Source organism: Mobula hypostoma, chromosome 25 (assembly GCF_963921235.1).
Source record: "Mobula hypostoma chromosome 25, sMobHyp1.1, whole genome shotgun sequence".
NCBI lineage: Eukaryota > Metazoa > Chordata > Chondrichthyes > Myliobatiformes > Myliobatidae > Mobula > Mobula hypostoma.
Genome location: NC_086121.1, coordinates 31,633,168 through 31,648,160, shown reverse-complemented (window position 1 = coordinate 31,648,160; position 14,993 = coordinate 31,633,168). Strand labels below are relative to the sequence as shown.

At 44.8% G+C, this 14,993-nt stretch overlaps 1 protein-coding gene across 1 annotated transcript in view; it reads left to right on the top strand.

Moving 5' to 3' along the window:
* The first annotated feature begins 12,643 nt into the window (after positions 1-12,643).
* Positions 12,644-14,993, top strand: part of LOC134337764 (CTD nuclear envelope phosphatase 1-like) — a 44,526-nt gene continuing 42,176 nt past the window's right edge. The window contains exon 1 of the mRNA XM_063032996.1: positions 12,644-12,852. Within this exon, the coding sequence (XP_062889066.1) occupies positions 12,751-12,852 (102 nt within the window). The 5' untranslated portion in view covers positions 12,644-12,750. The remainder of the gene's footprint in view (positions 12,853-14,993) is intronic.

Below are 14,993 nucleotides of genomic sequence, written 5' to 3'. Positions count from 1 at the left end.
TCATAAAGTTCAACTGAAGGGATGAAATGATAGGGGGTGTCGAAATTGGTACGGGATGGGTGAATGTTAACGTCGACTCTGTAAAACTATTTGAGTGGCCAGGAATCCTTTCTTGTTCTCTGGAAGTCCGTTGTTGCTGATCTCCTGCAGATGCTTTAACAAGCTTTGAAACTTAATGTCAAATATGACCTGCAGCACTGCAAATAAAGCCTGCTTTTGAATAAAACAACGTTCAGGTGATTCTTAAACCAGTGGAAATAAAAATACATCAACATTTTGTTCACTGTCCATTCCTGTGTTATGAATAGGACTCTACATGAATCTGTAATTGCTGTCATACAGTCAGAGCTGAGTAAATGTCAGCACTGTCAAAAGATGGCAATCCACTTAAGTATTAATATTATTTTCTTTGTTGGGCAAAGCACTTGGTATTACAGTGCATGAATCAATCCATGCATGAAGTTCTTTCACTGAAAAGAAGCACTAAAGTCTCTCAGCAGACAAAATCATTGCTTGAGTGAAGAGGGACCAATTCAACAAGGAGAGCTCCAACAACAAGAGCTTTGCTTCCTGATGAACTCAATGCCTTCTGTGCTTGCTTTGACCACCAGAACAGGAGGAATCACTGTGCACCCCCGTGTCTCCTGATGATCCTTTGGTCTTAGTATCTGAAGATCACATGCGGGCTGCCTTCAAGAGAGTGAATCCAAGGAAAGCATCCAGTCTGGACGGAGTACCTGGCCAAGTACTGGAGGCTTGTGCTGTCCAGTTGACCGGTGTGTTCACAAATATCTTTAACCTCTCGCTCTGGCAGTGTGTGGTACCCACCTGCTTCAAGAAGGCTTCAATTGTACTAGTGCCCAAGAAGAGTGTGGTAACCTGTCTGAAAGACTATCGCCCAGTGGCACTTACATCCACAGTAATGAAGTGTTTTGAGAATCTGGTTTTGAAGCATATCAGCTCTTGTCTGAGTGATGGTTTGGATCTGCTCCAATTTGTCTACCAATCCAACAGGTCTACAGCAGGTGCTATCTTGTTGGTTCTTCACACACCCCTGGAACATCTGGACAGCACGGATGCATACATCAGGATGCTCTTTATCGATTACAACTCGGCATTCAACACCATCTTCCCCCTAAAACTCATCATCAAACTCCAAGACCTGGGTCTCAATACCCCCTTATGCAATTAGATTCTGGAATTCCTCACTTGTAGACCCCAGTCAGTTCGGATTGGCATAAACATCTCCTCCCACAATCTCCATCAGCACAGGAGTACTGCAGGGATGTGTACTTAGCCCCCTGCTCTACTCACTTTACACCTGTGACTGAGTGGCTGTGTACAGCTCCAACGTCATATACACGTTTGCTGATGACACCACTGTTGTGGGCTGTATCAAAGGGGGTGATGAATCAGCATACTAGAGGGAGATTGAAAACTTGGCTAAGTAGTGTAATAACAACAACCACTCACTCAATATTAATAAGACCAAGGAATTGATTGTAGACTTCAGGAGAGGGAAGCCAGAGGTCCATGAGCCAGTAATCATTGGAGGATCAGAGATGGAGAGTATCAGTAACTTTACGTTCCTGGGTGTCACTGTCTCAGAGGACATGTCTTGGGCCCATCATATAAATATTATTGTGAAGAAAGCATGATAGCGCTTCAACTTCCTCAAGAGTCTGCGGAGGTTCGGCACGTCATCGAAAACCTTGGCAAACTTCTATAGCTGTGTGGTGGAAAGTGTGCTGACTGGCCGCATTACAGCCTGGTGTGGGAACATCAATGCCTTTGAGTGGAAAGTCCTGCAAAAAGTAGTGGACTCAGCCCAGTACATCACGGGTAAAGCCAGCCCAACCATTGAGGACATCTACATGAAATGTTGTCATAGAAAAGTAGCATCCATCAACAAAGATCTTCAGCACCAGGCCTCAGGTAGAAGGTACAGGTGCCTCAGGATTCACACCACCAAGTTTAAGAACAGTTGCTACCCCTCAACCATCAGGCTCTTGAACAAAAGGGGATAGCTATATTCATTTAAGGATTCTGTTATATTGTTATTTCATACTTGTTATTTATTGCTATTTATTTATATCTGCATTTGCACAGTTTATATATAACCATATAACAATTACAGCACAGAAACAGGCCATCTCAGCCCTTCTAGTCTGTGCCAAATGATTACTCTCACCTGGTCCCACCGACCTGCACTCAGCCCGTAACCCTCCATTCCTTTCCTGTCCATATAGCTATCCAATTTTACTTTAAATGACACTTCTACTGGAAGCTCGTTCCACACAGCTACCACTCTCTGAGTAAAGGAGTTCCCCCTCATGTTACCCCTAAACTTTTGCCCCCTAACTCTCAACTCATGTCCTCTTGTTTGAATCCCCCCTACTCTCAATGGAAAAAGCCTATCCACGTCAACTCTATCTATCCCTTTCATAATTTTAAATACCTCTATCAAGTCCCCCCTCAACTTTCTACGCTCCAAAGAATAAATACCCAACTTGTTCAACCTTTCTCTGTAACTTAGGTGCTGAAACCCAGGTAACATTCTAGTAAATCTTCTCTGTACTCTTTCTATTTTGTTGACATCTTTCCTATAATGCGGTGACCAGAACTGGACACAATACTCCAAATTTGGCCTTACCAATGCCTTGTACAGTTTTAACATTACATCCCAACTCCTATACTCAATGCTCTGATTTATAAAGGCCAACATACCAAAAGCTTTCTTTACCGCCCTATCCACATGAGATTCCACCTTCAGTGAACTATGCAGCATTATTCCTAGATCCCTCTGTTCTACTGCATTCTTCAATGCCCTACCATTTACCATGTATGTCCTATTTTGATTAGTCCTACCAAAATGTAGCACCTCACACTTATCAGCATTAAACTCCATTTGCCATCTTTCAGCCCACTCTTCTAACTGGCCTAAATCTCTCTGTAAGCTTTGAAAGCCTACTTCATTATCCACAATGCCACCTATTTTAGTATCATCTGCATACTTACTAATCCAATTTACCACCCCATCATCCAGCTCATTAATGTAAATGACAAACAACATTGGACCCAGTACAGATCCCTGAGGCACACCACTAGTCACCAGCCTTCAACCTGACAAACAGTTGTCCACTAATACTCTCTGGTGTCTCCCATCCAGCCACTGTTGAATCCATCTTACTACTTCAATATTAATACCTAACGATTGAACCTCCCTAACTAACATTCCGTGTGGAACCTTGTCAAAGGCCTTACTGAAGTCCATATAGACAACATCCACCACTTTACCCTTGTCAACTTTCGTAGTAACCGCTTCAAAAAATTCAGTAAGATTTGTCAAACATGACCTTCCACACACAACACCATGTTGACTGTTCCTAATCAGACCCTGTCTATTCAGATAATTATATCTACCATCTCTAAGAATACTTTCCATTAATTTACCCTCCACTGACGTCAAACTCACAGGCAAATAATTGCTAGGTTTACTCTTAGAACCCTTTTTAAAGAATGGAACAACATGAGCAATACACCAATCCTTTGGCACCATCCCCGTTTCTAATGACATTTGGAATATTTCTGTCAGAGCCCCTGCTATTTCTACACTAACTTCCCTCAAGGTCCTAGGGAATATCTTGTCAGGACCCGGGGACTCATCCACTTTTATATTCCTTAAAAGTGCCAATACTTCCTCTTCTTTAATGATCATAGTTTCCATAACTTCCCTACCTGTTTCCCTTACCTTACACAATTCAATATCCTTCTCCTTAGTGAATACCAAAGAAAAGAAATTGTTCAAAATCTCCCCCATCTCTTTAAGTTCCACACATAGCTGTCCACTCTGATTCTCTAAGGGACCAATTTTATCCCTCACTATCCTTTTGCTATTAATATAACTGTAGAAACCCTTTGGATTTATTTTCACCTTATTTGCCAAAGCAACCTCGTATCTTCTTTTAGCTTTTCTAATTTCTTTCTTAAGATTCTTTTTACATTCTTTATATTCCTTGAGCACCTCATTTACTCCATGCTGCCTATATTTATTATTGATATCTCTCTTTTTCTGAATCAAGTTTCCAATATCCCTTGAAAACCATGGCTTTCTCAAACTTTTAACCTTTCATTTCAACCTGACAGGAACATTAAGATTCTGTACCTTCAAAATTTCACCTTTAAATGACCTCTATTTCTCCATTACATCCTTCCCATAAAACAACTTGTCCCAATCCACTCTTTCTAAATCCTTTCGCATCTCCTGAAAGTTAGCCTTTCTCCAATCAAAAATCTCAACCCTGGATCCAGACCTATCCTTCTCCATAATTATATTGGAACTAATGGCATTGTGATCACTGGACCCAAAGTGCTCCCCAACACATATCTCCGTCACCTGACCTACCTCATTCCGTAACAGGAGATCCAACACTGCCCCTTCTCTAGTTGGTACCTCTATGTATTGCTGCAAAAAACTATCCTGCACACATTTTACAAACTGCAAACCATCCTGCCCTTTTACAGTATGGGCTTCCCAGTCTATGTGTGGAAAATTAAAATCTCCCACAATCACCACCTTATGCTTACTACAAATATCTGCTATCTCCTTACAAATTTGCTCCTCCAATTCTCGCTCCCCATTAGGTGGTCTATACACCCCCATAAGTGTTACTACACCTTTCCAATTCCTCAATTCCACCCAAATAGCCTCCCTAGACGAACCCTCTAATCTATCCCGCCAGAACAGCGCTGTAATATTTTCTCTGACAGGCAATGCAACACCTCCCCTTCTTGTCCCTCCGATTCTATCACACCTGAAGCAACAAAATCTAGGAATATTTAGTTGCCAATCACACCCCTCCTGCAACCACGTTTCACTAATAGCTACAACATCATACTTCCAGGTATCAATCCAAGCTCTAAGCTCATCCACCTTTCTTACAATGCTCCTAGTATTAAAATAAATGCATTTAAGAAACTTTCCACCTCTTACTCTCTGTTTATCACTGACGGTGCAAGCATCTTTACTATCTCCTTTTTCTTCCTTCTCCCCTACATCTGTTCCTACACTCTGATTCCCCTGCCCACTTGTATCTTGTAGTTTATTACAGTTTACAGTTACTGTTCTATAGATTTGCTAATTATGCCCACAGAAAAGGAATCTCAGGGTTGTATGCAGTGATATGTATGTACTCTGATAATAAATTTTCCTTTGAACTTTCAACTTTGATGAGTTTCCGACTGGAAAGTCATAGATTTTAATAAAGTAAATAGGGAGAAACTGCTTTTGGCTGCAGGGTCGGCAACTGATTAACATGGGCATGTGTGGCACAAGGACCACACAAAGCCTCATCCTGAGAGCAGATGCACCATGGATGTCCAGTCCTTATATACTTCCATCCCCCATCAGGAAGGTCTCAAAGCTCTACGCTTCTTTTTGGATTCCAGACCTAATCAGTTCCCCTCTACCACCACGCTGCTCGTCTAGCAGAATTAGTCCTTACTCTTAATAATTTCTCCTTTTGCTCCTCCCATTTCCTCCAAACTAAAGGTGTAGCTATGGGCACCCGTATGGGTCCTAGCTATGCCTGCCTTTTTGTTGGGTTTGTGGAACAATCTATGCTCCGTGCTTATTCTGGTATCTGTCCCCCACTTTTCCTTCGCTACATCGACGACTGCATTGGCGCTGCTTCCTGCATGCATGCAGAACTCGTTGACTTTATTAACTTTGCCTCCAACTTTCACCCTGCCCTCAAGTTTACCTGGTCCATTTCCGACACCTCCCTCCCCTTTCTAGATCTTTCTGTCTCTGTCTCTGGAGACAGCTTATCCACTGATGTCTACTATAAGCCTACTGACTCTCACAGCTATCTGGACTATTCCTCTTCTCACCCTGTCTCTTGCAAAAATGCCATCCCCTTCTCGCAATTCCTCCGTCTCCGCCGCATCTGCTCTCAGGATGAGGCTTTTCATTCTAGGACGAGGGAGATGTCTTCATTTTTTAAAGAAAGGGGCTTCCCTTCCTCCACTATCAACTCTGCTCTTAAACGCATCTCCCCCATTTCACGTACATCTGCTCTCACTCCATCCTCCCACCACCCCACTAGGAATAGGGTTCCCCTGGTCCTCACCTACCACCCCACCAGCCTCCGGGTCCAACATATTATTCTTCGTAACTTCCGCCACCTCCAACGGGATCTCACCACTAAGCACATCTTTCCCTCCCCCCCTCTCTCTGCATTCCGCAGGGATCGCTCCCTACACAACTCCCTTGTCCATTCGTCCCCCCCATCCCTCCCCACTGATCTCCCTCCTGGCACTTATCCGTGTAAGCGGAACAAGTGCTACACATGCCCTTACACTTCCTCCCTTACCACCATTCAGGGCCCCAAACAGTCCTTCCAGGTGAGGCATCACTTCACCTGTGAGTCGACTGGGGTGATATACTGCGTCCGGTGCTCCCGATGTGGCCTTTTATATATTGGTGAGACCCGACGCAGACTGGGAGACCGCTTTGCTGAACATCTACGCTCTGTCCGCCAGAGAAAGCAGGATCTCCCAGTGGCCACACATTTTAATTCCACATCCCATTCCCATTCTGACATGTCTATCCACGGCCTCCTCTACCGTAAAGATGAAGCCACACTCAGGTTGGAGGAACAACATCTTATATTCCGTCTGGGTAGCCTCCAACCTGATGGCATGAACATTGACTTCTCTAACTTCCGCTAAGGCCCCACCTGCCCCTTGTACCCCATCTGTTACTCATTTTTATGCACACATTCTTTCTCTCACTCTCCTTTTTCTCCCTCTGTCCCTCTGAATATACCTCTTGCCCATCCTCTGGGTCACCCCCCCCCTTGTCTTTCTTCCCGGACCTCCTGTCCCATGATCCTCTCGTATCTCCTTTTGCCAATCACCTGTCCAGCTCTCGGCTCTATCCCTCCCCCTCCTGTCTTCTCCTATCATTTTGCATCTCCCCCTCCCCCTCCAGCTTTCAAATCCCTTACTCACTCTTCCTTCAGTTAGTCCTGACGAAGGGTCTCGGCCTGAAACGTCGACTGCGCCTCTTCCTATAGATGCTGCTTGGCCTGCTGCGTTCACCAGCAACTTTGATGTATGTTGCTTGATTTATCAAAGGTTATCATTTCTTGCTTGTTTTATCCTTGCGTCTCTAATTTAAAATCCAAAGATCCTTTGAGAATTATTATTTAATTTCTTAATCTGTCCCACTACATGGTGTCCAAAAACCAAGAGGCTATCGCTTTCTGCATCTCCTATTTATCCTTTCTAGACTATAAGACCATCAGACACAGAAGCAGAACTAGACCATTCCACTCATCGTGTCTGCTCTGCTATTCCATCATGGCTGATTTATTATCCCATTCTCCAGCCTTCTCCCCATAACCTTTGGCCCCTTTGCTAATCAAGAACCTATCAAACTTTGCTTTAAATATATCCCATGACTTGGCTTCCACAGCCATCCATCACAATGAATTCAAATGATTCTCTCCCTTCTGGCTAAAGAAATTCCTCCACATCTCTGTTCTAGAGGATCATCCCTGTATTCTGCAGCTGTATCTTCTAGTCCTAGACTCCCCTTCTGTAGGAAATGTTCTGTCCAAATCCACTCTACCCAGGCCTTTCAATATTCAATATGTTTCAATGAGATCTTCGCTCATTCTTCTAAACTCTAGTGAGTACAGGCCCAGGGGCATCATACACTCCTCACATGTTAATCCTTTCATTTCTGGGTTCATTCTTGTGAATCTCTTCTGAATCCTCTCCAAGGCCAGCATACCTTTTTTAGATAAATGGCCCAAGATTGGTCTGACTAATGCCTTATAAGGCTTCAGCACTATATCCTTGCTTTTATATACTAGTCCTCTCGAAATGGATACTAGCATTGCATTTGCCTTCCTTACCACCGACACAAACCACAAGTTAAACGAGGGATTCCTGCACAAAGACTCCAAAATTCCTTTGCACTGCTGATTTCTGAATTTGTTCCCCATTTAGAAAATAGTCTACACCTTTATTCCTTCTACCAAAGTTCATGGCCATACACTTCCCTACACTGTATTCCATCTGCCACTTCTTTGCTCATTCTCCTAATATCCAAATCATTGACATATAACTTAAAATAAGCGCTCTGAACATCACCACCTGCAGAACACCTCTAGTCACCAGTAGCCAACCAGAAAAGGCCCCCTTTATTCTGACTCTTTGCCTCCCGCCAGTCAGCCAATCTTCTATCCATGCTAATATCTATCCTGTAATACCATTGACTCTTATCTTATTAAGCACCTTGTCAAAGGCCTTCTGAAAATCCAAATAAAGAACACCCATGGACTCTCCTTTGTCTATCCTGCTGGTTATTTCCTCAAAGAATTCCAACAGATTTGTCAGGCAAGATTTCCCCTTAAGGAAACCATGCTGACTTCAGCCTATTTTATCATGTGCTTCCAAGTACCCTGAAGACTTGTCGTTAATAATGGACTTCACCATCTTCCCAACCACTGAAGTCATGCGAACTGGTCTACAATGTCCTGGTGTTTTGCTTTCCTCCCTTTTTCAAAGAGTGGATGGCATTTGCAATTTTTTAGAACCACTCCAGAATCTAGTGATTTTTGAAAGATTGCCTCGACAATCTCTTCAGCTCCTTCTTTCAGAACCTTGGGGTATAGTCCACCTGGGCCAGGTGACTTATCTTCAGACCTTTCATCTTTCCAAGCACTTTCTCCTTAGTAATAGTGACTCCACTCACTTCTGCCCCCTGACATTTGAGTTTCGGGCATACTGCTAGTGTCTTAGCACAAAATACTTATTGAGTTCATCCGCCATTTCTTTATCCCCCATTACTATCTCTCCAGTGTTATTTTCTAGTGGGTCTGACATCCACTCTCACCTCTCTTACTCTTTATGTACCCCAAAAGACTTCTGTCTTTTCTATGTATGGCATCTTGTTTGCACACAGCCAGAAGCCACCTACATCATGAGGTAAATGGCCAATCTGTTCTATGAACAATGACCCTGTAACTAATCTGATGTTTTGTGACATCTGGCATTCATTTACACCTGCAAACCCAGCTTTGGTTTAGTGCTTCTACTGAAAGGAGAATATCCTTAACAATCTGGTTCCACCATAGATTGTTCTTTCTGGAGTGTGACCCATAGCCGACTGCTTCAGAAGATACCAGTGGAATAAAAGTGCTCATTTGTCTGCCTGAAACTTGCTGGTATTCAGCGTAGCGAGATGTCCACAAGGGAAAGGTGCTGGTTGGCATATTCCAGGCTGCAGGAGTGCGTGCTGAGAGGTGCACTGAAATTTGCAGCCAATGCATAGGCTCTGTGGGGAAGGACCACAACCTAGACTCCTTCCAATAGTGGGCACTGAGGGCTGAGTCCGGTTGGGCAGTCCATCAAACATTGAAATAATGAATCGCCCAGGGGGCAAAATGACCAGCGATGGTGTTATGTAAAACAACACACACAAAATGCTGGAGGAACTCAGCAGGTCAGGCAGCATCTAGGGAAAATTTTGGTGGCAAGAACAGGAAGGCAGATTACTATTTGAATGGTGTCAAGTTAGGAGAAAGGGAAGTACAACGAGATCTAGGTGTCCTTGTTCATCAGTCACGAAAGTAAGCATGCAGGTACAGCAGGCAGTGAAGAAAGCTAATGGCATGTTGGCCTTCATAACAAGTGGAGTTGAGTATAGGAGCAAAGAGGTCCTTCTGCAGTTGTACAGGGCCCTGGTGAAACCACACCTGGAGTATTGTGTACAGTTTTGGTCTCCAAATTTGAGGAAGGACATTCTTGCTATTGAGGGAGTGCAGCGGAGGTTCACGAGGTTAATTCCCGGGATGGTGGGACTGTCATATGTTGAAAGATTGGAGTGACTGGAGTTGTATACACTGGAATTTAGAAGGATGAGAGGGGATCTGATTGAAACATATAAGATTATTAAGAGATTGGACACACTAGAGGCAGGAAACATGTTTCCGATGTTGGGGGAGTCCAGAACCAGAGGCCACAATTTGAGAATAAGGGGTAGGCCATTTAGAATGGAGTTGAGGAAAAAACTTTTTTACCCAGAGAGTCGTGGATCTGTAGAATGCTCTACCTCAGAAGGCAGTGGAGGCCAATTCTCTGGATGCTTTCAAGAAAGAGTTAGATAGAGCTCTTAATGATAGTGGAGTCAAGGGATATGGGGAGAGGGCAGGAATGGAGTACTGATTGTGGATGATCAGCCATGATCACAGTGAATGGTGGTGCTGGCTCAAAGGGCCAAATGGCCTACGCCTGCACCTATTGTCTATTGTCTATTGAAAAGAGTAAACAGTCAACATTTTGGGCTGGGACCCTTCATCAGGACTGGAAAGAAAGGGGAGAAGTCAGAGTAAGAAAATGGGGGGAGGGGAGGAAGACGTACAAGGTGGCGGGTGATAGGAGAAACCAGGAGAGGGGGGAGGGGTGAAGTTAAGAGCTGGGGAGTTGATTGGTGAAAGAGATAAAGGGCTGGAGAAGGGGAATCTGATAGAAGAGGATAGAAAACCATGGAAAAAGGGAAAGGGGGGAGGAGTACCAGTGGGAGGTGTTGGGAAGGTAAGGAGATAAGGTGAGAGAGGGAAACGGGAATGGGGAATGGTGAAAGAGAAGGGGTGGGGGTAACTACCAGAAGTTCGAGAAGTTGATGTTCATGCCATCAGGTTGGAGGCTATCAAGACAGAATATAAGGTGTTGCTCCTCTAGCTGCGGAAGGTTAGTTGGGGAGGAGGTGCATGGGCCAGTGACGGTGGGAAGGAGTATAGTCCTGATAGCTGTGGCAGACAGTGGGTTTATAAAAGATATCAGTAGATAGACTGTCTCCAGAGTTAGAAACAGAGAGATCAAGAAAAGGGAGAGAGGTGTTGGAAATGGCCTCTAAACCTCTGTACTTCTATACACTTCCCACCCTGTCACTTGTCAAAATGTCACCCCCTTCTCTCAGTTCTTCCTTCTCTGCCACATCTGCTCTCAGGTGATGCTTTGTATTGCAGAACAAGTGAGACGTCCTCCTTCTTCAAAGGAAGGGGTTTCCCTTCCTCCACCATCCACACTGCCCTCACTTTTATCTCTTCCATTTCATGAACGTCTGCTCTTACCTCTCCTCCCACCACCCTGCCAGGGATAGGGTTCCTCTTGTCCTCAGCTGCTACCCCACCAGCCTCCGCGTCCAGCAGGTAATTCTCCAAAACTTCTGTCATCTCGAATGGGACCCCACCACCGAGCACGTCTTTCCCTCCCTCCGCTCCCACTTTCTGCTTTCTGCAGGGATCGCTCCCTACGCGACTCGCTTGTCCACGCATGCCTCCCCACTTATTTCCCTCCTGGTACAGTACTTATCCTTGCAGGCAGAATAAGTGTCAAACCTGTCCCTACGCCTCCTCCCTCACTCCTATTCAGGGCCACAAACAGTCCTTCCAGGTGAGGCGACAATTCACCTGCGAGTCTGTTGGGGTCATCTACTGTATCCAGTGCTCCCAGTGTGGCCTCCTGTATATTGGTGAGACCCAACATGGATTGGGAGACCGCTTCGCAGAGCACCTCCATCCCATCTGCTACAAAAGCAGGATCTCCCTGTGGCCACGCATTTCCATTCTACTTCCCATTCCCATTTTGACACGACAGTCCATGGCCTCCTCTCCTTCCATGATGAGGCCACACTCAGGTTGAAGGAGCAACACTTTATATTCCTTCTGGGGAGCCTCCAACCTGATGGCATGAACATTAATTTCTCAAACTTCTGGTAATTGCCCCCCTCCTCTCTCCTTCACCATCCCCTGTTCTCTCTCTCACCTTATCTGCTTACCGACCCAGCACCTCTCTTTGGTGTCCTTCCCCTTCCCTTTTCTTCCATGGTCTTCTGTCCTCTCCTATCAGATTCCCCCTTCTCCAGCCCTTTATCTCTTCCACCAATCAACTTCCCAGCTCTTTACTTCACCCCGCCCCCTCTCCCAGTTTCACCTATCACCTGCCACCTTGTACTTCATCCTCCCCTCCCCCCACCTTCTTATTCTGACTTCTCCCCTTCCTTTCTGGTCCTGATGAAGGGGCTCGGCCTGAAATGTCGACTGTTTACTGTTTTCCATAAGTGCTGCTTGACCTGCTGAGTTCCAGCAGCATCTTGTGTGCGTTGCTTTGGATTTCCAGCATCTGCAGACGTTCTCATATTTATGTGAAATAAAGCACGTTGTCACCAATGAATGTATAGACTGAATGACAACTAACTGTAACGAGCTTGACAAATTTTATTCTTTTGTCTTTGTACATATATAATGAATAAAGTTTACCTTTGAAATAAACGTAATTAATTTTAGTCCAGTTTTATTTGACAGTTGTTTCAGCTTTGCATTTTGCAGTTGTTAGATGCTTTGCTACCGTGATGTAAATGCATAACTGCAGATATTAAAATAGATTTGAGACTGATCATCAGTCGCAAGCCCGACAGAGTAATTGCGGGAAAACTTCCAGGGAAGGTGAAGTGATTGAGTTCTATAAACAGGGAGCGCGCTGCTGCCAGCGAGCCGGTCGGCGAAGAGCAGGAGACGTTGCCTTTAAGAGCGAGCGCTGCATCCCTTTAACCGAGCGTAGGTGAAGATGGCGATAGTGGCGGTGCCGCGGTGATGGGTGAGCAGGCTCCGGACCCGAGCCGGTGTGGGGTGGCCGTCGGCGCTTGGGGCTGAGCTCGCTCCTCGCATCCATACCATGTTCAGCAAGTATTTCCTGATGGGCCTCCACAACTTCGTGTGGTTCGCCGTGAAGGTGTGGAGCGTGTGTGTGGAGGCGGCGCGGAGGCAACTCCGCTCGGTGAGTGCGGGCAGGCGGGGGAAGATCCAGGGGCGAGGGCAGGGACCGGCGCTCAGTGGTGGGCAGAGAAGGAGGGGATGGGGAGCAAACCGGGGGCTAGGAGTGGAGAGAGGGAAGGGGGTAGGATGGATAATGAGGAGGGGGGTTAAGGGTTTGGATGGGAGATGGTAGGGACGGGATGGCGAAGAAATGGTGCAATAGGAGGAGAGAGGGAATTCGAGGGGAATAGGAGGGCTTTGATCAGAGGGGCATGGAGGATAGTTTGTGCAGTGGTGGCAGTGTTGGAGAGGAGGAGACCGGGGCTGAGATCAGGGAATAAGATTGGTGGGGTCGATGGGTAGGAGATGAGGGGTGGAGATTAGTGGAAGGGGTATAAATGGACGAAGGGGGAAGATCCGCGGGAGAAGATTGGAGAGGGACATAGAAGTGGAGGATCTGGGGGAGGAGGGAGTGAGATGGGACGGAGGGAGTTGGGGGAAGCAGTGGAGAGAAATTCTGGGATTAGTTGGGACTTGGAGAAGAGGATATTGAGGGCTGAGACCAGGGGAGGTGTGGAGGGAATTAGGGGGAGGATTGAGGGTGTGCAGGGGGGAGGTGTGAGTAAACTGCCCACTAAGGAAGGGTGAGGGAACTGAGTGCAGGTGAGAGGTTTGATTGGGGTGGGGGAGGCCAGTTGGATACAGGATTTGGGAGCTGGTGTGGGTACTGAGGTAGGAGAGATAGGAAGATGTGAGAGGGGGTTGTTGGGTATGATATGAATGGAAGGGGTGTGTGTGGGTACTGTGGGAAAGTGAGCTAGAAGATCAGCAGTGGATAGGGAGACTACAGTGGGTAGGGAAGGAGGGCAAATGTGAGCAAATTACAGCGAATGGAAGTGACGGACGGAAAGGAAAATAATGTTCCAGATGTGTTGGTGTCTAAAGAGGGATTTTGACCTGTAATGCTTGGAGGTGTGCTATTCAATTAAATCTTTAAAGCAATTTTAACAAAGGAAACATTTCAGTCCAAGTTGCCACATCCATCTTTCACTCATTATTAGATGCTTTTGTTTGTGTGGGAGTTTGTTCTTTATGATACTTGATCTTAATGAAGAAGGTTGGTGATAGATCATCTCCTTTTGCTAGTTTAAACTTTCTTACTAGCAATGTGCTTTAATTCAGTTGTTTCCTGAATTTGCCTTTTATATGTGTATCTAAGATTGTTCATGAATGTCTCCTTTCAATGGGGCCTGTTCATCATTCATTCTGAATGATTCGGTTTTCTTTGCACTGCCCCTGTGCTTGGATAGCTTTGTGAACTGGTATTAGATATGATTAATGTGTTATAATCTGGATACTGTGCAGTTTTAACTGAATTTTTTTTTGTTTGTTTTCGATTTGTCTCCAAAACCTGTGTTGGTGTGTTTGGGTTAAAGAAATAGTGGAAATAAGTGATCAAAGTTAAACAATTGTTCTCGGTGTTACTTTTACTATAGTTTGTGCACCACAATTTGTCGAGTGCTTTTAGTGACCTCACTAATTATATGGCATAACACTATGATTATGCATAACTGCAAACATTTGTTTGGCAGTGTGCAGAACAAATGCAAAACAAGTAAAGCCTTGGTACAGGGGTGGCAAACTTTTTGACAGCGTATGCCCAAATTGGCGAAAATCTTAAAAAAACATTTTGCTTGGCATGGTAATTATCAGCCGAGATTATCATTAATTAATGAATCTGGAACAATAATAATGGACCTTTTTAAGAAAAAAATGGTGAGTCCTGATGCTTATTTACATAAATTCATTGTTTTACTAATAGAAGTACCACCACCAGGACTCTCACCACCAAGTTCAAGAACAGTTACTATCCCTCAACAATCAGGCTTGTGAATAAAAGGGATAACTACACTCATTTAAAAACTTCTGTCTTATTTTGTGCTTCTTATTTATGGCTATTTATTTGTTATCTTTTTTCGCACAGTTTGTTTACAGATCCTGTTTACAGTTATTGTTCTATTGATTTGTTAAGTGTGTCTGCAGAAAAAGAATCTCAGGGTTGTATGTGGTGACATGTACTCTGATAATTAATTTTACTTTGAACTCAATAACAGTGACAGATTGGAATAAATGAAGGATTTTAGAAAACCTGTTCAAAAATTA